This window comes from Pipistrellus hanaki (genome assembly GCF_964339955.1).
Source record: "Pipistrellus hanaki genome assembly, chromosome: 8".
In the NCBI taxonomy this organism is placed as follows: Eukaryota; Metazoa; Chordata; class Mammalia; order Chiroptera; family Vespertilionidae; genus Pipistrellus; species Pipistrellus hanaki.
The window spans coordinates 68,194,026-68,219,250 of NC_140510.1; the positions used below are offsets into that span (position 1 = coordinate 68,194,026).

The 25,225-nt window shown below is 50.8% G+C and overlaps 1 protein-coding gene across 8 annotated transcripts in view; it reads left to right on the plus strand.

The window, feature by feature from the left end:
- MYO1B (myosin IB) overlaps nt 1–25,225 on the plus strand; it is a 129,317-nt gene that overhangs the window by 49,886 nt on the left and 54,206 nt on the right. For all 8 annotated transcript variants that reach the window (XM_084892117.1, XM_084892120.1, XM_084892122.1 and 5 more), the window contains exons 4-7: nt 12,424–12,518; nt 16,503–16,607; nt 20,485–20,531; nt 24,466–24,529. In XM_084892117.1, the coding sequence (XP_084748243.1) occupies nt 12,424–12,518; nt 16,503–16,607; nt 20,485–20,531; nt 24,466–24,529 (311 nt within the window). The remainder of the gene's footprint in view (nt 1–12,423; nt 12,519–16,502; nt 16,608–20,484; nt 20,532–24,465; nt 24,530–25,225) is intronic.

Below are 25,225 nucleotides of genomic sequence, written 5' to 3' on the forward strand. Positions count from 1 at the left end.
GTCCGTGGGCATTGTTCCTGAAACAAATAGAAAGGGTGTGCAATGCTTTGAACATTTGCTTCCCTGTCATCATGCCACATACTGTTCATTATCAGAGTACCAAGCAGGCCTGTGTCGGTGATGGCCATATTTTACCTTGCAGGCATAAATAGAGAAGCATAAGAGAGTCTCAGAACTTGAACATCTCTGTCTCGTTTTCATATTTAGGGACTTCACCTTTTCTTGGTTGTTTGCGTATATCTGGCGTTGAACTTAGATAGAACTTAGGAAATGAAAGTCAGTCCTAAGAGAAAATGTTGGCTGTGAAAATGAAGAGGGTGAGTTTGGAAAAAATGTGTAGCTGGCGATCAGTGAGCTGTGAGCGGTGCTTCTCTGGATGATTCCACTGCCTCTTCCATTTCCCTTTTCTGGGCACCCGGACCTCGTATTCCATTATATTCACTCCATCCCTCTCTGCATATTTAAATCCTACCTGTCTTTCTAGATGCATCCGGGATACACCTGTATCCAAACCTTTCCGAAAGGCCACTTGGTGCCCTAGCATACACTTTCCGTAGCACACATTATGTCACAGTTATATACACACTGAGTGGCCAGGTGATGATGATCTCTACTCCAATTTGTGACACATCCATGCTGCCTACGAACGTGTAGTTGTAAGAACTTGTAGTTGTAAGGAGTGGAACACCAGGGGTGGCAGGTGGAGAGAGCGCAAGGTCAGTCCTTATTTGTTGGCCAATGAGCAGTCATATGGGTCCACCCTAACCTAACTGCAAAGGACTCTGGGAAATTCTTCCTTCCCACGGGCTCAGGAGGGGGAAATGGAAGGGGATTTAGCTTGTTTGTTGCATGACGTCCTCGTTATTTCCTCTAACGGTTTGACAGTTTAACTCATGGGTGAAAGCAAGCTCCTCCTGCCTGAATTTAAACATGAGTTCAGTAGTTTAATTTAGAAAAAAAATAGGTCCTCTTAAAGTTCTCCCCAGATATTTCTTTTTCTTGTAATGACTGTAATCACGGTGCATGTCCACATTCCCATGTTCATCTCAGTGGAAAGCATCTTAAACTGCAGGAGAAAACCCGTGGGCTCATTTTCCACGCTTCTGTTGTTACTCTCTTTCCTTCACACTGCTGTTCAGAGACTGGTGGCTGATTGGTTTCTTATGAAAAAAGGCTTTTCGAAGTGTTTTATTGCTGCTGTTTATAGAAAAAGTTAATGTGAATTTTTGAAGATGTGTCTCTAATGCTTTGGAAGTTTATGGCAATAGATATGCCTTTGGTCCAATCTATAATTCATGTTATTTGTGTGTGTGTGTTTTTTTGGAACCAGTCTGTTTATTGAGTTTTAGAAAATTAGATGCTGATCTCATCTATATTAATTCACATAGTCATCTATTGGGAATTACGGTAAACCGGTTCCAACCAGCTTTGAAACTTAAGCCAGTGCAATGTTAATTGGTTGGATTCGGCTCTTCCCAGGTGGGTAGTGAATAAATAATAAAAGTCCGTTTCCCCGACACTGGGGCCTTTTAAGTTGTGTTTAAGGACAACTTTAAGTTCTTTTTCCAAATATGGATGTAGTTAAAGATGGAAGCTGGTAGATTTCAATCTCTCTGCCTACCCATCTACCATGTCTCTGTTCCTCTACCCCTAAAAGCCAAACCAAAACCAAGAAGAGTGAACCGGTCTGCCTGGATTTTAGTTTTTAGTCTCTGGTTGCTTATCCGTGAGTAGGAAGATGACTGGGAGCTAATGATTACATCTCCTCATTGACAGTGGGCTGGAGGCAGGCCACTGCTGTGCAGCCAGCATTCTCCAACGAGTAGCTCGTGGAGAATTGGAGCCAAGCAGAAGTTCATACCGGGACGTCGGCTGTGGTTATGGGGCTGGGAGTGATATATATATATATATATATATATATATATATATATATATATATATATATATATATTTAAAATTGATTTTTAGAGAGAGGAAGGGAGATGGATAGAGAAAGAGAAAGGTCAATGAGAGAGAACATCATCCATCGTCCCCTATTGGGGATCGAGCCTGCAACCTGGGCATGGCCCCTGACTGGGAATCCAACCAGTGACCTCGTGGTTCCTGGGTTGATGCTCAGCCACTGAGCCACACCGGCTGGGCAGACACACTGCAGAATTTGATCATAATCTGTAGAGTATGGAGAGGGAGGACAGGCATCAACTCCCCAGGTGACTCGAATGTGCGTCCGAGTCTGAGAACAGGGGGACAGGTGCCTAACTTACGGGTTTGATTTGACTCAGGAGCACGAGGAGCAGCAGGTCGCCCTGTGTCCTTCGGGTGCCGCTCTGCGACCGTTTTGGATGTACCTTTACTGTCGGTGTTCTCACAACAGCCCTGAGTCCAAGGCGATCTGCAGACCGTGGGAGGCTGTGTTCTCTGGAGTGGAGTGCTCCGTCGGGGTATGGAGGGACGGTGACGGGGGACTCCCAGGAGGCGAGAGAGTGGGCGAGCCCCGGGCTGCAGGGTGTGGGGAGCAGAGGCAGCTGGTTCTCAGCGGGCTGCGGCCCGGCTGCTGGCAAGGACCGCTGTGACTCTGACTTTTTAGGCCGGGAGCTGCTAGGGCCTCGAGGGGCCCTCCTGCAGGGGTGACCCCTGCCGACGGCCTTTCTAACCCGGGACAGTGGGACGTGGGGGGACTGAGCAGCAAGGGAGAAAGCCAGGGGAGATGGAGAGTCCTGGGAGGGCCTGGCTGGTCTGTGGCCTGTCACTCACAGCTGTAGGGGTTGCATTCCGTGGCCTGTCACTCACAGCTGTAGGGGTTGCATTCCGTGGCCGGTCACTCACAGCTGTAGGGGTCGCATTCCGTGGCCTGTCACTCACAGCCGTAGGGGTTGCATTCCGTGGCCTGTCACCTTGGGCTTTAGGGGTTGCATTCCGTGGCCTGTCACCTTGGGCTTTAGGGGTTGCATTCCGTGGCCTGTCACTCACAGCTGTAGGGGTTGCATTCCATGGCCTGTCACTCACAGCTGTAGGGGTTGCATTCCGTGGCCTGTCACTCACAGCCGTAGGGGTTGCATTCCGTGGCCTGTCACTCCCAGCTGTAGGGTTTGCATTCTGTGGCCTGTCACTCACAGCTGTAGGGGTTGCATTTTGTAGTCTATCACTCACTTCTGTAGGGGTTACTTTCTGAGACCTGTCAGTCACAGCTGTAGGGGTTGCATTCTGTGTGTGTAGCTGACCTGATTTTGACCTCTCCGTGTAACCAGAAACCGGTTTGGGTTTACATGAAGGAAGTGGTTAAGTTCAAGATTTTTGTTGAAGATAGAGCTGTCTTGAGCTGATATTCTGTAAAAGAGGGTAGACCAGCTCTTGGCTCTCCAGGACAGAGAGCCTGGGGGCGTGTCCTTCCTTCCCCCAGCTCTCCTGGCCTGCCTGCCCCTCCCGGAGGGTGGCTGCTGGCTTCCAGAACTTTCTTTTCAGCGCCTTTACGAATCCAGTCTGTCAGATGACATTCCTCCCGCAGGCACGGGGTGGATGACACGCTGACTGCCTGCTTGCTGGTCAGAACATTTCTCTCAAACACATATGCTCTGTGTGTGTGACAGTTTCAATCAACATGGCCCGTTTGCCAGCATGGACATGGCTTAGAACCCTTGGAGGCAGATGTTTAGTGCTCTGTGTTTGGGCTCCTCTGGACCTGCGCTTTCTGTGGGGGAGAATCTGAGCGTGTTTCCCTCCCTTTCTCTCTGTGCCCACAGCCAGTCTAAGGCAGCAGTAGCTCAGGGCGTTGCTGTCTGTCCCCGTATCCCTCCTCCCCTCCCCCTGCCCCCACCTGGCGTCCCGGTCCGGGCAGCTCCTGGCAGAGCCACAGAGCCGGCAGCGTGCGGAGGGAGGGACTGTCTGCATGGCAGGAAGGATGTTCAGGGCCTCCAGCCTGCGGCCCAGGTAGAGGGTATTTTTGGTTTACCCGGGCTTATGTGGGCACTTTGAAGCCATTTTTAAAGGCAGACATTTTTGCATTTAAAAAAGGACACACAAAAATAGTCACCAGATCCTGTGTAGACAGACCTGCCGGCATCCAGAGCTTCAGTATCTTCTGTGGAAGCCCCTTTCCCGGGCTGGGGATCGGGGCTGGGGTCAGAGAGGGAGAACCTCCTGGAAGGCCTGCAGATAAGGGGCGGCCATCCTTTTTGGACCCCCTGGGGGCTCTCCGGGAGGGCTGTCTGTCACCCAGGCCCCAGCCTGCCCGAGCTCTCAGGGGGCTCCGACTGGAAGGTCTGATGTGCCACCCGCGGTTTCCTCCGCTCAGTCACAGTTTCTTTGTAAAACTGAGACTTTTGTTTTCTGTTGGAAACCCAGAGGCAGGTTTCTGCATGTTGTCCATGTCCTCGATTTGCAAACTTTTTGTGAATAGGTACTTCTTAAGCACCGGAGTGTGTGTAGGGGAAGGAGGGGGGAGGAGAGAAGGGGGAGGAATGGAGGGGGGGGGGCCTCTGGGCCACATTGGGATCCAGTCCTTCAGGCCCAGCCTGCCCAGGACACCCGCAGGCGAGCCTCTGACACTTCCCTGGCACCCCCACCTGAGCAGGCGGCGGACTTACAGTCCGGGACTCCGAGAACCAGGGTTTTGGAAAGCAGGGATGGTGCAAACTAGCTGTGAGTGTTTTCAGATTTGGGGGAAACTTTATTCCAGGAACACATCAGAGCAAACGGTTAAACCTGGCCGCCGTGAGGAGGGGATCAGGGATGGAGAGTCCTGGGCCGAAGGATGACACAGGTGCTGGCGCTATGTCCAGGCGGCTTGTGAACGGTGCTTGGCCAGTGGTCGGCAGACTCATTCGTCAATAGAGCCAGGGATCAACAGGGCGATTGAGATTTCTTTTGAGAGCCAAAATTTTTAAACTCAAACTATATAGGTAGGTACGTTGTTATTAACTTAATTATGGTACATGGCATTTTGTGGAAGAGCCACACTCAAGGAGCCAAAGAGCTGCCTGTGGCTCTCGAGCCACAGTTTGCCGACCGCTGTGCTTGGCTATAGACAACTGCGTTCCCCTTGATGGGCGCTCAGGCCAGAAAGGAGGAAAAAGAGCTTCTTACCTGGTTAGTCCATTGTGTCTCTAGACTGACTTAAAAACTGACTATAAATGGCTAGACTGGCCCCCCCGCCCCCCAGAATAAGCAGTTGTGGTGGGAATTTTTTTTAAATTTTATTTATTTATATATATTTTTTATTGTTCAAAGTATTACAAATAGTAGTGCCTATGTTTCCTTTTTTTTTTTTTTTTTTTTAATTCTCAATTGACACACCCCTCCCCCAGCCACTCCTATCCCCTGGCACATGCCCTCACCCCCCTCCCAGTGTCTTGCATCCATTGGTTATGCTTATATGCATGCACACAAGTCCTTCGGTTGATTTATTACCCCCACCCCCCAAACTCTCCCCAGCCTTCCTGCTGCCCTTTGACAGTCTGTTTGATGCTTCTCTGCCTCCGTATCTATTTTTGTTCATCAGTTAATAATGGTCTTTATTATCCATAAATGAGTGAGGTCACGTGGTGTTTTTCTTTCACTGGCTGGCTTGTGTCACTCAGCATAATGAGGGGATGCTGTTTTTGATTGTATTTGCTTTGAGCAGAAAGGGTTATCCTGTGGACTGTAACTCTGTGGGTGTTTTTCTGAGTCGGGAGCAGAGATGGTTGTTGGTATTTCTTTTGTGAACGGAAACTAAAAATACTCCCCGGGCTCCTGGAATTTGCATTAAGAGCCTGATTGTCCTGTCCTTTCCCCCAGATCAGGTGTTTGTTCCTTTCTGGACGGGGAAATAACCTCATTTCCTCTGGCCCTGCGTCCTCCGGCCTCTGTCCTGCCGGGCCTCGGCTCAGGGGCTGCCGCTCTCCGGAGGGGCCTCTCGTAGGAAAAGCCACACGTTCCTTTCCTGGGTGTCCCCAGGGGCGCTGGTGGGGTCCCTGTCTCCTCACACCCCCTCTCTGGGGGCTTCAGTATCTTTCCTGATAGATTTTAAGCTTAGAGGAGAGATTCTCTTGCTCCTCATCCTCAAAACCCGGGTGAGGACACGCCTCGGACTCCTGGGTGCCCGCCTGGTGGCTCTTCACCTCGAGCCTCCACGCACCACTCCGTTTTCACTCGGAGGAGAGTAATTCATGGTAGCGGAACCATTCCCCCTCCCTGCCTGTGTGAGGGCAGACCTGGAGCCATCCCCCCTCCCTGCCTGTGTGAGGGCAGACCTGGAGCCATCCCCCCTCCCTGCCTGTGTGAGGGCAGACCCGGAGCAGCTCCCACAAGTGGGATCTCGGGCATGCCAGGCCCCAGGCCCCGGCAGGATGCTGCCTGAAGCCCCCCCTGTGGCTCTGAGCCCAGGGCACTGATTTGGGAGGAAGTCTTGGCCACGAGGCAGTGCCCTGGATTCTAGAGGCAGCTCCGGCTGGCAGGCAGATGTTTCCTCCTCCCGGATCCCTCTCTAGTCTGTGCTTTCCTCCCTGGAGCAGCTTAGAGAAACCCCTTATCTGTTTCCTAAACCGGTCCCCACACCTGGCTGTGCATCCACTCTCTGTCTCCAGGGTGTTGACTCACTGTTCTGTGCCTCTCAGCCCCAGGGAGGAACTCCTTTAGCTTTTGATAAGACCAGGCCCACAGGGTTGGGAGGATTTGGGATTTGGGGCGTTGGGAGGGTTTGGGAATTGGGGGTTGGGAGGGTTAGGTATTGGGGGTTGGGAGGGTTTGGGAATTGGGGGTTGGGAGGATTAGGTATTGGGGGTTGGGAGGATTTGGGAATTGGGGGGTTGGGAGGGTTTGGGAATTGGGGGTTGGAAGGATTTGGGAATTGGGTTGGGAGGATTTGGGAATTGGGAGGATTTGGGAATTGGGAGGGTTTGGGATTTGGGGGTTGGGAGGATTTGGGAATTGGGAGGATTTGGGAATTGGGAGGGTTTGGGATTTGGGGGTTGGGAGGATTTGGGAATTGGGAGGATTTGGGAATTGGGAGGGTTTGGGATTTGGGGGTTGGGAGGATTTGGGATTTGGGAGGATTTGGGAATTGGGGGGTTGGGAGGATTTGGGAATTGGGAGGGTTTGGGACTTGGGGGTTGGGAGGATTTGGGAATTGGGGGTTGGGAGGGTTAGGCTTCTGTTCTCCCTCAACACAGTGTAACACCGTGAGCCCTTTTACATGGAACATCCAGAGGCGGAGTTTTGTCCTCTTAGTGTTATATGTGCCTGTCAGATTAAAAAATACCTTTGAGTCATGTAATGAGAGGCCTGGTGTACCCTGAGGTTGGTTCATGCGGTCTATGAAATTTCACAGAAATACAGCGGGGTCTGTGTTTAGCAAATCAATCTAAGTTTAAACGTGTGTGCCTTTTTGTCGTCTACTATTTTAACACCTGACTTCTGAGCTTTATTTGATGTTTTCCTATTATCACTTCAAAACAGATGTCACCATAAAGTGGTTAGTCTCAGATGAGATTATTTCTGCTTTACAGGCAGTAGGAACAAACCTTTTTTCAACGATGTAGCCAAAAGAAATCAGTGTAGCTACATAGGTTTAGGATAAAGGAATGTATGTGAACTTAGGAAATTTGCTGTTGATCCAATATTCCTAGAAGAACAGGTGTCGCTCATTTGAAAGACTTAAGCCTCACCTGCACCTGCTATACGCTCTGGCACAGTGGTCGGCAAACTCATTAGTCAACAGAGCCAAATATCAACAGTACAACGACTGAAATTTCTTTTGAGAGCCACATTTTTTAAACTTAAACTTCTTCTAACGTCACTTCTTCAAAATAGACTCGCCCAGGCCGTGGTATTTTGTGGAAGAGCCACACCCAAGGGGCCAAAGAACCGATTGTGGCTCGCGAGCCGCAGTGTGCCGACCACGGCTATGGTATGACATGGCCAAGCGAGCATCCTTCTTATGCTGAGACGGCCACTAGGGACGTTAGATGCATAAAGAGAAAAGCACAATGCATGTTTTTTTGATCCATTGATTCCGCCCGGTATATCATTTTCCTGATATAGCATTTCCTTTCAGCCTGTTCATGTCTTCATATTTTTAAGAGTGACTCCTGCAGCATTTAATTGCGTTTCACTTTTGTGTCCACTCTGACATTCTCTTCTCTGTAATTGGGGTATTTTGTCCATCAATATTTTAATGTAATTATCAATGTGGTTACATTTAGCCCACTATTTAATAATTTATTTTCTGTTTGTCTCCGCTGTGTCTATTCTCTTTTTCCTGCCTTTTTTGGAATTATCTGATGATTTTTTTTTTAATTTTTATTTTTTAGAATTATACAATCTTTTAGTATGCAAAATATAGAAACCTTGCCGTTTAGGTCTGTTTACCATCCCTCTTTCCCTGATTCTGTTCTTTATGTTTGTCTTCGTATTCTTTTCTTTTTGCTTCATAGTGTACATTTAAAAAAATATATATCTTATTGATTTTTTTTTACAGAGAGGAAGAGAGAGAGATAGAGAGTTAGAAATACCTATCACCTGCCTCCTGCACACTCCCCACTGGGGATGTGCCCGCAACCAAGATACATGCCCTTGACTGGAATCGAACCTGGGACCCTTCAGTCCACAGGCTGATGCTCTATTCACTGAGCCACACCGGTCAAGGCTTCCTAGTGTACCATTGCAATTCATTTTGAAGAGAGACCCACTCCTGTTTTTTATCTTCCCTTGTTCCAAGGCTTGGGTTGTGAGGAGTGCGTATAATGTTGTGGCCTGAGGCGTTGACTCTATGGTTGTAAAGATATTAATTTACCATGTTTATATTGGCATGGGACATGAATGCAATCAACCCTCCCAGGATGAAAAGTTACAGTTATCTGTAATAAATAACTATAACGACTTTTTTGAAGTTCTCCTTTAAGATGTGATAGGGTGAAGGAATGTTTGGGGGAGGCACAACGCTAACTTATCGAGGTGATATTTTTCAAGTGGGCGAACGTTTTCTGCCTTATGAACACGAGACAATGATAAAGAAAGAGATAGCTGCAGTAATATTTTACAAGGACGGTCAGCATCTGCTTTCCCTGAAAAAACACAACAACAAGAAAGCAGGCAAACAAAACCCCTCCCGGTTGCACCATTTTCCTCCGTTTCCTTCTCTCCCATGTCCTCCGTTATGGACCACACCAGCTTGCCATCGGGTTCGACAGGAAGTTAGAAATCGGTGGAACACTTGGATAGCTAGGAAGTTTTAGAAAAAACACACGCCACTTTTTTTGTTTTGTTCCTTAGTTTTGGAAACACCTGGGGTTTGGGGCTGCCCCCGGGCTGGGAAGGAAGGACAGAGTAGTTGAGATTTGGAGGTGTGAGCTGTGGGTTGAGAGTTTGAGGCTGCACCCTTTTAAGAGGGTTCAGTGCCAGAGCAGAACTCCCCTGATGGGATGTGAGAGGCGTGCTCTGGGGTTCCAGACAGAGGAAAAGGGACAGGCTACCATGATTTCTTTTCTCGAAGGAAAAGACCTGAAATGAAAAGCTCCAGGCGGTTACCTAAGTCCCGGAACGGTGCCCGGGACACTTGCTGTGTCCACCTCTCTGGCTGGCGGGGAGGACCAGCCACACGCCCTGGGGAGGGGGCCCTGCAGCGAGTGCTTTCACACGCAGCTTGGGGGGTGAGGGTGAAGCAGGGGGAGAGCCAGAAACTGGGCAGCCGGGCGGGCTCGGGGGCACAGGAGCTGTACGTGGCGGAGCTGTGTTGTCGGAGCATCTTGTTGGCTTTGCCATCAGTGAAATGAACTTAGAAAGGACACGGCCGGGTGGGAGGCGCGGGGTCTGGGGAAGGCCACTCTGCCGTTGCCTGAGGACCAGGAAGGCAGAGCCCCCAGGAGATGGACGTTCAGGACTGGACGGTTTGGAACATGCCGCCCCACTCTGCCCTGACCGCCCCGCTCTGCCCTGACCGCACGGCACAGGAGCCCCGCCCAGCCGCTCGGCCTCAGAGCCACAGGCCGCTGTTGGCAGCCACCGAGGGTTGGTGACCTGTGGCTCCGGTGAGCCACCCCGAGCTGATCGGGAAGGAGCCACATCCAAGGTCGGCCTGCCTGCCTCTATGCTTAGCGCCCAGCGAGGGACAGAAGACCCGGGGAAAACTGCTCTGCCGTGGCGAGCGAGGACCCACACTGCCCCTTACGTGACCGACGATCAACCACCGTGTGCGTGCGTGCGTGTGTGTGTGTGTGTGTGTGTGTGTGTGTGTGTGGTAGGTAACAGTGCTGATGTGTTCGCAGAATAATGGGAAGCAGATGGGTCACAACTGTTTTGAAGTAAAAAGTCTCTGAAGTTTATTTCGGCTCCTTAATGACAGGGCAGCTGGGAAGCGGGTGTGTGGGTTCAGAGTGTGGTTACGTGCTGGCATGGTGCTGGGCTGTGCCCATGCTGCCAGAGGGGAGGGACAGGGTGGGGAAGGGGCTGTGTCTTCAGGGCCCACCTTGGGGCCTCCCTCCCTCCCTTCCTTCCTCCCTTTTTCCCTTCCTTTCTTCCTTTTTCCCTCCCTCCCTCCCTTCCTTCCTTCCTTCCTTCCTTCCTTCTTTCCTTCCTTAATTCCTTTCTTCCCTCCTGCTTTGTTTGTTAATCCTCACCCAAGGATCTTTTTCCATTGATTTTTAGAGCGAGTGGAATGGAGGGAGAGACCAAGAGAAACATCTGTGTGAGAGAGACACATCAATTGATTGCCTCCTTCACACACCCTGACCAGTGCTGGGGGACCAGCAACCGGGTATGTGCCCTTGACCGGAATCGAACCCAGGACCCTTCAGTCCGCTGGCCAGCATTCTACGCACTGAGCCAAACCAGCCAGGGCCCTCTGGGTGTTTCTTTAAGCAGCGACGCGAGGCCAGTGTTCGCACAGAACGGGTAGGGGGACCTCGAGGGTGTGCCCGTGGCCAGCCCGTTTCCCGGCGCTGGGCGCTGTGATCTGGTGAAGCTTCCCGGCATTCTGGAGTCAGGGCTCTGGAGGCCTGGAAGCAGCGCAGTCCCTTAGAGCCTTTCCGTTAGATTCTAACGTGCTCTCCGCTGGGTGAACTGTGCCGGGTTTGGGGGACAACAGTGAAGTGTTTCTGTCTGTGACAGACAAGGAAAAACACGTGCTCAAGTTGGGGGTTTTGACTTCATGTCAACCCATGGCAGGGCCTGGCGATTTCTGAAGCCGTGTGTGTGTGTGTGTGTGTGTGTGTGTGTGTGTGTGTGCGCGCACGTGTGTGTGCATTTATTCACGGTGGTTTTGCTGTGATTTTTAAGTGGTTCCACGGGAAGGGCTTGGGGCGTGCTGGCTCCCGGTCACTGATGCTGTTTGAGCTCTGCCGTTCGGTCTGGTGGCCATGCCCCTGCCTGCCTGCCCGGGGTGGCCCCATCACCCCAGCTTCTCTTCCTGCTCACTGATGATTAGGTGCAGGCATTTTCCCTAATGAAGTGCATGTGGTCAACATGCCGTTCCGTTAAGCTGGAGGGAGCAAAGGGCATCCTGAATTTTGCGGAGGGGTGTCCGCAGGAGGCCTGGCAGCCTTCCTGGACCGGGGGCCTTGGCCGTCCTCGGGGCTGGGACTGAATGAGACCCAGACCTGGGGCAGGACCTCGCTCCGCTCACCCGGGGACCGTACAGCTCCCGTCACTGGTGAGGACATAGGCCCGGATGTCGCTTGGCGATGGTGAGGTCAGCTGTTGGGTATTTTGGGCCATTTTTCTCACGTTTGAACACATTTTTGTCCTCATTATTTTGAAACTCCAGTCCGGTTGTGAACGTGTGATGTAACATCTCCCTCCCGGGTCCTCTGAGTTGACCCGATGCTAATAAGTGGAGCCATAAACAGAGCATGTGTGTTGCATAGTGTACAGTGTGAGAGACGAGACATCAGAGCCATTTGGCTCATGGAACATGCGTGGGGAAAGGTGACATGGGCCACGCAGAGCGGATGCTATGTGTTAACTATCAGAATCGGCAGGAAACCGAGTGGATGTCTCATCATTCTATCTGAAGCACATCAACGGGCCCTGAAGGGGCTGTGGCTACATGTGATGACCTAGTGATAGTGAGCTGCACCCTAAGGTTACATGTGGCTACATGTGATGACCATGTGATAGTGAGCTGCGTACTAAGGTTACATGTGATGACCAGGTGATAGTGAGCTGCGTCCTAAGGTTACATGTGGTTATATGGGATGACCACATGACAGTGAGCTGCATAGTAAGGTTGCATGGGGTTACATGTGATAGTGAGCTGCGTCATAGGGTTACATGTGGTTACATGGGATGACCGCATGACAGTGAGCTGCATAGTAAGGTTGCATGGGGTTACATGTGATGACCATGTGATAGTGAGCTGCACCCTAAGGTTACATGTATTTACATGTGCTTACATGGGATTACCACGTGGCAGTGAGCTGACCCTAAGACCTTGTTTCCATCGCCCCACAGCTTTGCCCTGTCAGATGAAGCCTACCGGTCCCTGCGAGACCAAGACAAGGACCAGTGCATCCTCATCACCGGGGAGAGCGGAGCTGGAAAGACAGGTAAGACCACTGGTCAGCCCCCCTCTCCATGCGAGGGCGAGTGTCGCAGGGAGTACGCTGCTCGCTGGGCCGCGCGGCACCTTTGCCACAGGCTCTGGGTCTCGGGCTGCTTGCCTGACAAAGGCCGGGTCCTCGGGCTCCGGGAGGCCCCAGCCACGGCTCCTCTCTGCCCGAGGTGACATGGGCCACGCAGAGCGGATGCTGTGTGTTAACTATCAGAATTGGCAGGAAGCCCACTGAACTGAGAGTTTCGCGTGTAGCGTTAGGTGGGCTGTCTGTATTTTCAGTGTGATGACAAAGATTTAGGTGCAAAATGTTGTGGAAAGAGACAGGAACCTCTGCATATGTTTTGGAGGGATCTTGCTTTTCCCGTGTGCTTATATTGAAAGCAGTGTGGGTGATGGATGGCCTGGGGTGGGCGGTGGTTGTACCCGGGCCCGGCGAACTGGAGAGGGTTGGGCAGAGCTGCCCCGAAGCGCACCCTGCAGGCTCCCTCTGCCGCTGTCCTCTCCTCCGCGGAGCTGAGGGCCCAGGAAGGAGGAAGTGGGTGGGGAGGGGGCGGGCAGGGAGATGGTGGCTGCATGTCCATGTCATCTTCCACACGCTCTCTTAAAATTACAGTCACAGACACGGTGTGCTAGTTTCAGGTGTGCATCCTAGTGCTCCTACCTGTGTGAACCTCATGGTGTCGTCACCTCTGCACATCGCTGCCTTGGTCACCGTGCAGAGCTGTGCGGAGTGGGCTGCACCCCAGGGCGGGATCACACGTCCCTGTGGCTTATTTACAGCGTGCACTTGTGTTATAGCTGAGACGCGTCGCTGGTCAGTTCTGCTGGTTTGCCAAAGTGGGATTGAAATGTTTCCACTTTCTTGGCTATTTCGTTGTCAGATTAATAGCCTTGATTTCCACGGGCCTGGCGTGGCTCAGTGGTTGAGTGCTGACCTGTGAGTCAGGAGGTCAGGGCACATGCCCGGGTTGCAGACTCCATCCCTAGTAGGAGGCAGCCTACCCACGGCTCTCTCTCATCATTGATGTTTCTCTCTCTCTCTCTCCCTCTCCCTTCCTCTGTGAAATCAATCTTCTTATATAATGGCTAATACTCAAATTGTCCCCTCAACTGGGAATTCAAACGGAAGTTTGAACAGGGGGTGGGGCCTGCCTACCTCGGCCCCCGATTAGCCCCAATCAGGGTGGGCAGGCCAGACCCCACCCATGCACAAATTTGTGCACCGAGCCTCTAGTAAAAATATATTCAATAATAATAATAATATAAGAATAAACGGTTGCACCTCTTCACAAGTGTGCACCTACTTTTGCCCCACCCACCCTGTGCTTTCTTCGGATCTGGTTGAACCCATTTGTTCCTAAGTGAGTCATCAGCGTGGGCTCCGGCCACGGGTTTTGATGGACTTTGGCAGTTCCTCCTCTAGGGAGCATATGCGCCAAGAAGACAGCGTAGCCACTAATTGGCCACGTCGGCGACCTCCTCCTTCTGGGAGAGTGGAACAGTGCTTCCTCGAGGAGGGAGGGCCCGTCTCCTGTTGGCTCCGGATCTGCCTATGGAAAAACTGAGAGGGGCCTGCTGGGACCCTGCCAGAGGGTTGGCATTCTTCCTTTTCTTTTTTTGTTCTTTTTTGCTTTGTTTTGTTAACCCTCACGGGAGGAGATTCCCCCCCCCCCCCCCATCCCCCCATTGATTTTAGAGAGAGGCAGGGGAGAGAGGAGAGAGAAACATTGATGTGAGAGAGCCACTTCACTTGGTTGCTTCCCACTCGTGCCCCAACTGGGGTGGGGAACCTGCAACCGGGGTACGTGCCCTTGACCGGACTCGAACCCCCGGCCCTTGGGTTCGTGGGCTGACATTTATTGAGGGCCCGGCATGTGCTCGGCACTTTGCCTGGCATTCCTCCTTTCAAGAAGCAGCGTTACTAACCGCTTGCGTCACCCTGTGGCAGCGGAGGGCTTATTTTATAAGAAGTGCCTGCTTCACCGGGTCGAGAGCCGATGCTGTCATCGGTCTTCAGTGCTGGAGACGCTCTTACCTGCAGGGTATGTGCTGTGACACACAGGGAGGCAGGTGAGCGCGTGAGGGTCTATGGGCCCCGTTTATTTCAGGATCGCTGAGCTAAATCAAACATTCCTTGAGGCCCAGTCGGCACGGCCTACAAACCAGGAGTTCGCGGTTTGATTCCCAGTGAGGACACAGGGCCCGGGTTGCGGGCTCGATCCCCAGTGTGGGGCGTGCAGGAGGCAGCAGTCCATGGTTCTCTCTCCTCACTGATGCTTCTGTAAGAGTGCCCACAGGTTCTCTCTCCTCACTGATGCTTCTGTAAGAGTGCCCACATAGCTCTAGGCAGTGAGCTCCCAGTTTTCCGCTGTGGATGCAAAGCGCTTGCAGAAAGCGATTCGAGCCCTGATGGGGCGGGGAGGCGGAACATGGAGAGCCATCCCCATGCGGTTCCGAGGATATCTGAGGTCACCTGGGCCTGGGAAGGTGATCCTGACGCAGGAACACACACACACCATGCGGTTTCTAACCTCACAGCCGCTTCCGTTTCCACGCACCCAGCCACTGGGTACAGCGCTAGGGAGCCGCCTGCCTCGCTCAGGACGGCCTTTAGTTCCCAGCCCCCGACCCGCCTGCGCTCCATCTGCCGCAGCTCTCTGCCCGTCGCTGAGCGGTGTCGCCGGCTCACGGTGGCCGCAGCACACGCGTGTTCAGGCGGCGCATCCCTCCGGGAGAGCTGAGCGAGCACAGGCCAGGGCACACGGGCAAGGCCGCGCCTGTGGAGCTGTTGTTCAGTGAACACTTTGCCAGTCACGACCCCCTCGGCGTAGAGGCTGCGCTTCTCATGGCCAGACCCACGCTGTCACCACGAAGGGACCAGCGGGCGCTGCCTGCGGGCGGGTCGCTGTGCGGGTGCCGCTGGGTCATGCTGCCGCACAGAGGCCTGGGGACTGCGGAGGGCGTCCTTCCAAGCTGCAGAGTCCGGTCTCGTTGCACACAAACAGGCCTCGTTGAATGGGCAGTCTCATTCTTTTTTTTCTTCTTCTTTTTTAAATCTTTATTATTGGGGTATCCCCTTTTCTCTCCCCAGGCCTTCACCACTATATTATTTGAACACAAGGTCTTTGGTTGATCAATTTTCACCCTCCCACCCTCCCCGCCTTCCCTCTGAGGTTCCTCCGTCTATTCATGTCTCTGGATCCACTCCGCTAAGCAGTTTATTTTGTCCATTAGATGCCACATACGGGGGAGATCATGTGATACTTGTCTCTCTGACTCAGCAGCCTCATTCTTTAGGAAACTGGGCCACCAGACCTGGGCAAGCTGGGTCCCTAGAAAACTTTCGGCATCTTAACGGAGGAAGAGAGAGTTAGAAACACCGATGAGAGAGAAACATTGATCAGCTGCCTCCTGCACACCTCCTACTGGGGACGCGCCTGCAACCAAGGTACATGCCCTTGACCGGAATTGAACCTGTGACCCTTCGGTCCGCAGGCCGACGCTCTATCCACTGAGCCAAACTGGTTAGGGCTGCTCAGTGTTTTAATTGAGTTGAAGAGTAATCAATTTATTCTAATTGTGAGCAAGCCCGTTTGGTTTAGAACAGCCCTTTAAACATTTTAAAATATATTTGGTAAGAGTACCAGGTTACCAAGTTGTGCTGGGCTTGAATCAACGTGTATGATAGAGTCATGTTACGAGAAAGGCCGCTTTAAGGAGACAGTCCCCCTGGGCTGTTGTGGATTGGTTAGCGGCCCGGGGTGCCGTAAGCACAGTATCCGTTAGAGCTAATTCAGGACGTGTTCTTGAAGAGGAAGGACACTTATTGTAAAAGATTTCCAAGGCACTACATCCTCCCAGGTGGACAGGCATTCGAAACACTGTTGGTGGGTTTTGTCTTCCCAATTCCTCCCTCTAAATCTCTCCTTTTCTAATCTCAGCTTCGTGTGCTAACCTGGCTTCCTTTCACCCACAGAAGCCAGCAAGCTGGTCATGTCCTATGTGGCGGCTGTGTGCGGGAAAGGGGCGGAAGTCAACCAAGTCAAGGAGCAGCTTTTACAGTCCAACCCGGTCCTGGAAGGTAGGCCTCCCTGTGTGCGGGGTCGGTGTGCATGGACCGGGGCTCTGGTGTTCAGGGAACGCAGAGCCCTGGGGCCTACAGCCACCCGGTCAGAATCCCTGCTCTAAAAGAATTGTTTGGCTCAACCCTTTGTTCAAAGCCGAAGACGGTCAAGATTTAACGTGTTTAAAACGCAGGACTGCTTTGGGTTGGGGGAGTGGGGGAGAGGTACCCCCAGTGTAGTAACCCCTACATTTCCAGGCCTCTCTCTCCTCTTCCACTTTATCACCAGGAGATGCCATGCATCCTTACCCCCCAGATGTTGGGATAAGTCACTAATATACCTTGACTTGGTGAAGAACAGAGACTGAAACATGTATTCTATTGTTATCGGTGGTTCTTTCCCCTTAGTCACTTAGCACACAAAGTTCTGTATCTCTCTTATTCCCGTATGGGACTTGTGTAGTCCCTGCCCTCTGCCTTTACGTTCGGGGGCTGCCCGTGTGGTTGCGTGTTCGTTCTGAGAATGCCGCAGTCTCAGGGAGCAGCTCCGTGGACGCCGCCGCCGTCAGCCTCTGTGATTGGAATCTGGCCCCTGAGCCGATGGCGTTGGGAACGAGGCCCCGGGCAGGAAATGGGGGGAAGGCCTCTGTGGGCACGCACTCTCTTGGATCCCAGCTCGAGCTGCTCCTGGAGACGGACATCTAGAACAATTGCTCTTGGAGAAACAATGCTCTCAGAGGAATGCGTCTCCAGTGCCTGAGAGGGAGCCCTTGTCTTTGCGTCTGTGGCCCACGGTCAAAGACGCCAGTGTTCCGAGCTGTGCTCAGCAATGTGCCACTCAGACTTGTGTGATGAAAAGAGGGCTTATGGCCTGCAAATGCCGCCCTGAGTAAAGTTTTTTTGAAGCAATTCCTTCACTCGCCCTTGACCTTCACTCCACAACACACTGCCTTTTATGCATCGGCATCTGGAGCTGGACCTCAGGGCCGTGCAAGTTGGTTCACTTGGCACCTCGTCATGGTGACACCCACCAGGAAGGACGGGCCCGTGAAAACCCAAGACTGAGTCCGGTCCTCCCGGACCCTGGGCCGCACTCACTCGCCGTTCTCGAGGTGGCCTTGACGGCCATCCGGCCTTCCCGCGGGGTGGACATGGGATGGAAGTGTGGACCTCGGTCAGCATCCTTTCTGGGATGTTTCCCGTGTCAGGCTTCCTCGCTCAGCATAGCGCCTCAGTCTGCTTTATGTTAGAGAATTCGGCGTCGGGGACCTGCCACCCCCCCACCCCCCCCAAGCAGTGTCTCTGCCCTGAGAACTGCCCTGCTGACTTTGTGAACTTTGCCTTAACTGAAGAGGACTCACCTTTTTTAAAAATATATTTTATTGAGTTTTTACAGAGAGGAAGGGAAAGGGATAGAGTTAGAAACATTGATGAGAGAGAAACATCGATCAGCTGCCTCCTGCACACTTCCTACTGGGGATGTGCCCGAAACCAAGGAACATGCCCTTGACCGGAATCGAACCCGGGACCCTTCAGTCCACAGGCCGACGCTCTATCCACTGAGCCAAACCGGTTTCTGCAAGGACTCACTTTAAAAAAAATAAATAAATAAAAAACATTTAAAAAGCCAGCGAATGTGCCCTGACCGGTTTGGCTCAGTGGATAGAGCATCAGCCTGTGGACTGAAGGATCCATCAAGGGCACATCCCTGGATTGTGGACTCAATCCCCATAAGTCATGTGCATTAGGCAGCCGATTAGTAATTCTCTCTCATCATTGATGTTTCTATCTCTCTCTCCCTCTCCCTTCCTCTCTGAAATCAACAAAAATATATTTTAAACAATAAAAATAAAAAGCCAGCTAATGTGAAATACATCAGGTTTGGCTGCTGAATATCTAAAATGAACCTGAACTTGAACACTCACTTCCTTGCCTGATCCTGAGGTTGCTTTCAACACTCAGACCAGTTTTACGGCCTGAGTTACCGTGTGAGCTCATGCTGCTCCAGTTATCTTCTCTCCGCTGGATTGAATGAGGTGATGGAAGCTTCCAGAGATGTGATGCTGGTCTCTCCATCTGGACATTCACTTCTGCTCACACGTCATCGTGTCTCAGTCTTACCAGCTGCCGTGTGGCCCACGGATCCCAGTTAACAGCCGAGGGACCGGCCGAAACGCAGAATATCATGCCCTGATCTGCTGGACCCAAGTCTGTGCCTTCGCAAGATCCCTAGGCCAATGGTCAGCAAACTCATTAGCCAACGGAGCCAAATATCAACAGTACAATGATTGAAATTTCTTTTGAGAGCCACATTTTGTAAACTTAAACTTCTTCTAACACCACTTCTTCAACATAGACTCACCCAGGCCATGGTGTTTTGTGGAAGAGCCACACTCAAGGGGCCAAAGAGCGGCATGTGGCTCGTGAGCCGCAGTTTGCCGACCATGGCCCTAGGCCATGGATGTGCACAGTGGAGTGTGAGGCGCACAGGGGGGCTTCCAGACCATGGGACAGGGGTCGTGTCTGCTTACACGGCACATTTACTTAGTCTCCCCTGCTTGTGCACAGTGTGTGAAGCAGTCCTTTTACCTTATGACACTGTGAGCCCCTGTGCTCAACAGAACACGGTATGCCCGGGTGGCATCCACCTGTGGTTCTTAGGTGCCCTCATTTCAAAGGGGCCTGTGTGGGAACTCGGCTCTGAAGCAGTGGAGATTGGAACCCACTTGGATTTTGAGTCTTGGGCCAGTTTGGCTTTCTTTTTTTTTTTATTATATATATATATATATATATATATATATATATATATATATATATATATATATATATATATATACTAGAAGCCTAGTGCACCGATTCATGCACCGGTGGGGTCCCTCGTCCTGGCTTACAGAGATCGGGCTGAAACGGGCTCTCTGATATCCTCCAAGGGGTTCTGGATTGCAAGAGGGCACAGGCCAGGCTGAAGGACCCCATTGGTGCACAACTGGACCGCAGGAGGCAGCCAGTCAATCATTAATCTCATCCAATCCCTGTCGGCTGGACCCCAGCAGCAAGCTAACCTACCAGTCAGAGCGTCTGCCCCCTGGTGGTCAATGCGCATCATAGTGACTGGTGGAACAGTCAGACACTTCTCATATTAGACCTTTATTATATAGGATGTATTACTGATTTGGAGAGGAAGAGAGAGGGAGAGAGAGAAAAACATCAAGAATGAGAGAGAAGCATGGATCAGCTGCTTCCCACATGCCCCCATTCTGGGGATCAAGCCCACAATCCAGGCATGTGACTTGACTGGAAATCGAACCATGACTTCTTTGTTCATAGGTCAACGCTCAACCCCTGAGCCGGGCTTGGCTTTCTTTACATTCTAGAAAGTTTCACTTAAGTTTTGGCAAGGATGTTAGTTTTCTAATCTCTTCGTCTTTCTGATATAAATAGCTTGACTCCAAACTAATTTAGCAATTTAAAGCTTCTCGGGGCCTTATTTAACCTGGAGACCTAAGCAAGCTCCACAACACTTTTGGCAATCGCCAGTAGTAGTTATCACCGAAATGACCCTATTCGCCGAGGATAATGGTGAAGGGCTCAGAAGCCGTGCCTGCTAGCCACCCCATCCCCTGCTGTCAGCACGGTTACGAGATCCTGAGTCAAACGAGATTGAGTTACAGTAATAACTGGGGGGAAATTCCATGAATCATAGGAATGACATTCTTTTTCTATGGACTTAAAAGACACAGGAGCTTTAGTAGACTTCTGTTAAGTGTGCTTCTGTGGAAATTTTAGACATTTTAAGTTCTAGGATTTATAAATGGCAAGTATGATGGCTGCTTTATCTTTCTGTGGGACATGCCTTCCTGTCCACTTAACCATGCACCAATCCCTTTCTTCCTAGCTTTTGGAAATGCCAAGACCGTCAGGAATGACAACTCCTCTCGATTTGTAAGTATTTGTAAAGCACAAGTGTTAACACTAATATTTAGCTCGTGCGTGTGTAAACAGCCAGGAGATGTTTAATATTTCTTAATAAGCACATTGAACAACAAGAACACCATTGCTATTGAAACACGGAGAGTTTTATATGGAAGGTGGTTGGCTTTCTGGAATTTCCCTTTTCTTATTCTTGGAGTGACAAGCTATTTTTGTTTTTCGTGTTTTCTCATCGCCTATCCTAAGATTCCATGAGCAATTTGAATGAGGCTATTTAGAATAACTCTTCACTTGTCTAAATTTTGGTATTTAGAAATCATAATTAAGAACCAGAAATTAAGTAGAAGGAGGGAGAAACCGAGTTTGTATGCTGCACCGGTTTTGTCCTTTATACAGCGATACCAGGACTGAAGGAGGTGTATTCTGAAGCTCAAGAGAGACAGTCACTAGGATTGGCAGCTAATGGGGGCGGGGAGAGAAGGCTGAACAATAGAAGCTGAAGCCAGTTGTTGCTTGGCATGGGGCTGAGTTAGAAAAAATGCTGATTCCACTGAGAGAACTTTCCGGCTTCGTCTCCCCTCATCTCTGCATGACTGCACATCTGCCTACAGGCCTCTCCAGCTGAGCCCCACCCAGCCCCGGCCCGCCTCGGGTTTTTCCTGGAGGCAGCAGGGGGAGCATGCTGAGTGTGAGGCTAGCACTTTGAAATCGGTTCCTTCTTTTTATTCACTGCCTGGTTTTAGAGAGGGAGAGGGAAAGAGAAGCATTGACTGGCTGTCCCACTTACCTATGCACTTATTCTGGTGTGTGCCCTGACTAGACACAAGCCCAAAACCTTGGTGTATTGGGACGATGCTCTCTCTAACTAATGGATTAACCCGGCCAGGACTTGAAATCGGTTCCTTTTTTTCTAGTTTAACAAGTTTTAAAGATCATTGACTTGATAAACTCTCTTCTCGTACACGACTCGGGACCCATTCTGATTTTTGACGCCTTCTTTGCCGCAGACCCTGCCTGCCCTTCCCCCTCCCTTCGTCAGCTCCTCTGGCTGTTCCCCCTTGGGTTCCAGTGCTCCGGGCGGGAGCGTGGCCTCCGAGGAGAGGGTTGATGGCTTGGACAGCAGAAGGCTCTGCCTTTTTTCCCCGTTGGATTAGCCCTGCCCGCCCTGCTGTGGAAACACAGCTAATCTCATTACACAAATAGAAGGAGCAGCCCCGGGAGCGTGGGCAGAGAGAGGTCCTTCCAAGAGATCACGCTGCTTTGTGGAGGTCTTGTGTTTGGCTTTTTTGCAAACGACACACGCTTTACAAAAAACATGTGCAAATACACTTAGTCCACAGACCTTAAATATCAAGAAAACCATGTTGCTCAGTCTTGACTATTTGTGACATTTGAGCGCTGCTGGAAGGCTTGGCTTATTAAGTAAATTCAGAGAAATCCTAATGTAACAGAGGTGGCAGGATATGAAATTAATACTGGATTATAGGCTAAGTCATTCACGCCCAGCTTTTTAGTAATTTCTCTACTTGTGTACAAAGCGACCATCTATCGCCGTGTTTATGACTCATGGAAATTGCATTTCCTTTGACAGCGTGTGACGGGTAAACCCAGAATGAACTTCTCTCTTTTTTAATCCTCACCCGAGGATATTTTTCCATTGATCTTTAGAGAAAAGGAAAGGGGGGCTGGGGGAGAGGAACAACGATGTGAGAGAGAGATGTGAACTGGTTGCCTCCTGCTGAGCCCTACCGGGACTGGGGATCAGACCTGCGACTGAGGCCCGTGTCCTTGACCAGGAATTGAATCCGCTACCCTTCAGTCCATGGTCCAACACTCTACCCGCTGTGCAAACCAGCCAGAGCTAGCATGACCTTCTCCATCTCTTTACGGAGATACTTGGTCGACCCTGTGGTTGTCTCCTAGGCATGCTCTCACTTCAGACCAGCGTTCCCACGGATCGGCTGCATTCCTGGGCTTTTGAATCCTCTCTGACCTTGTGCACCCACCCAGGACCTGTCATGGCGACCTGCCGTCTCGCTCTCTGCTCTGTTTATTTTCCCCTTTTGCTGCGACTCCTGCTTAAAGCCACTCACGTTTCTCCCCGATGACTGCCACCTCCTATCAGACACCGGGCCTGGTTTTCTTCCAGTCCATTGCACGCCAGCCGGAGTGGTCTTGTCAGGAGGCCAGTGTGGCTGCGGCACCCTTGTTTGGGAACCTTTATGACCCAGCTGGGCTGTCAGGCGCACATCTCAATGTCACGGTGGGCTTCTGCATCCCGCCCCATCCTCTAGGACAGTGGTCGGCAAACTCATTTGCCAACGGAGCCAAATATCAATAGTACGACGATTGAAGTTTCTTTTGAGAGCCACATTTTTTAAGCTTAAACTTCATCTAGCGTCACTTCTTCAATACCACTTCACGGCCACTCGCCCAGGCCGTGGTATTTTGTGGAAGTGCCACACTCAAGGGACCAAAGAGCCGCATGTGGCTCGAGAGCCACAGTTTGCCGACCACGGCTTTAGGAGGCCAGCTCTGACGCCTGCTCCTTCCTCCTCCCCCTCCTTGCCTGCCTGGCCTCTGACGCTGAGGCAGACTTCCTGCTTCTCCGCGGCCCCTCTTCTCTGCAGGGGACCAGGGCCCACGGCAGGCAGGAGGCACCCCATGCCCTGTACAGTCCTGTGTCTCTCTCTCCAGCCCCCGAGGCCAAGAGGTCTGAGGGCAGGAGCTGGGCCTTGGTTTCCCTGCTGACTACTTTCATAGACCTTTATAGGCCTTTACTTCATGACTATTCAGCCAGGCCTTTTTTTTTCTTTTTTCTTTTTTTTTTAATGTTTTTTATTGATTTCAGAGAGGAAGGGAGAGGGAGAGATAGTAGAAACATCAATGATGAGAGAGATCATTGATCGGCTGCCTCCGGCACGCCCCCTGCTGAGGATTGAGCTCGCAGCCCGGGGCCTTTCTGTCCGCAGGCTGATGCTCTGTCCACTGAGCCAAACTGGCTAGGGCTGTGAAGGCTTTAAAAGGGCATAAGACCCAGGATAACGGGAAGGAGAAGGCAGGAGTGTGCGAGCTAAGAAAGAGTCACCAGTGGCTCTATGGACTGGGTGCTGGGCAATCCTTCATCCTCGCCCTCCCCTCGATTTCGCAAATAGAGAGGAGTGTCAGTCGTTCTTTGGGAGAGTGGTTTACCAACCATCTCTCTGGCTCTTAGGAAGGTAGAACACCAAAGCCTCTTTCTTCGACCACCACACCCTTTTCCAAACAAAAAGCAGCTGTCGGGCCATTCTCTATTCCTGGTTACTCTTTAACCAGGCAGTGACAGAGCAGTTCTGGGAAAATGACCCTGTGAAGCGCCACGTGTGCTTCCCCGTGTTTAACACGCCGTCTATAAAGTATAACACGGATCTGGTTGTATAAGGAGGCTGTGTCATCTAGATCAAAGCCGGTCACCCACGTGGTCCTGTATTTGATTTGAGTAGATATAGAAACAATACTTTTAAGTGTTCCCCCCGGGCCCCGTGTGTGTGTGGAGTTTCTAGCCATGGCTTACGCATATTTTTGCCTATAAAAATGAACTGATTTATCTTCCACACGAATGCATATGCCAGGAATACGTATTTCCCGCAGTTTTATTGTTGAATGGAAGACACACCCCCTCCATAATTTGAAACATACCTGAAATTGGGAAACTTACATGATGGCCGAGATGATCTGCTCTTGGATCAGCCATGGGATATGGTAGTTTGGAGCGAATGGGGTATTTAATGTGAATTATTCCTGGAGGCATATTGTTGTGCGTCATGGTTACATAAACGGTGTCTTTCTTAATTACATTTAAACAAACGTAGAAAGGGCTTACGCCGCTGCTGTTCTCTAAGAGGGTGCTGCGCTGGCTGAGTATTCTGAGGCGATCTTGAAAACTGACCAAGTCTTTCTTTGGCAGGGCAAATACATGGATATCGAGTTCGACTTTAAAGGTGACCCCCTGGGAGGAGTGATCAGTAACTGTGAGTATTTTATTTGAATTCCTTTAAAGAAGTTTAGAATAGTAAAGCATGTGTTTAAAATGGAATATTGTTGATACATGCGTCTTTAAGAGATGGGTGTAAGACTACATCTTTGTATACTGCTTAGACTTTTAACCTATAGGTTTCAAGTTGTCTTCTATAATTTTAAGTATTTTTTAAAGGCGGCATAATCTTTTCCTTTGAAAAACTTTTTAGGAGTCTGCTAAAGAAATGTGTATTAGTCCAACTGTATTTTATTACTTTTGACCCTAAGCCAGTCCAGTAATAAAGAAGATTCTCCGACGGTTATTCTATTTAACAAACCCAGCCCTACTCGAGGCTAGAGGAACGCCAGTGGGTAGGTAGTGTTTGTTGTTTTTTTTAAAAATATTTTATTGATTTTTGCAGAGAGGAAGGGAAGAGGGATAGAGAGTTAGAAACATCGATGAGAGAGAAACACCGATCAGCTGTCTCCTGCACACCTCCTACTGGGGATGTGCCCACAACCAAGGTACATGCCCTTGACCAGAATTAAACCTAGGACCCTTCAGTCCACAGGCCGACGCTCTATCCAGTGAGCCAAACCGGTTAGGGCAATACACGTTTTTTAAAATGAGGATACGCTTGCTGTTGTTTTCCTTATGGAACCTAACACCAATGTGTTGTGATTCTGAAATGATTGATTCAATATTCCTT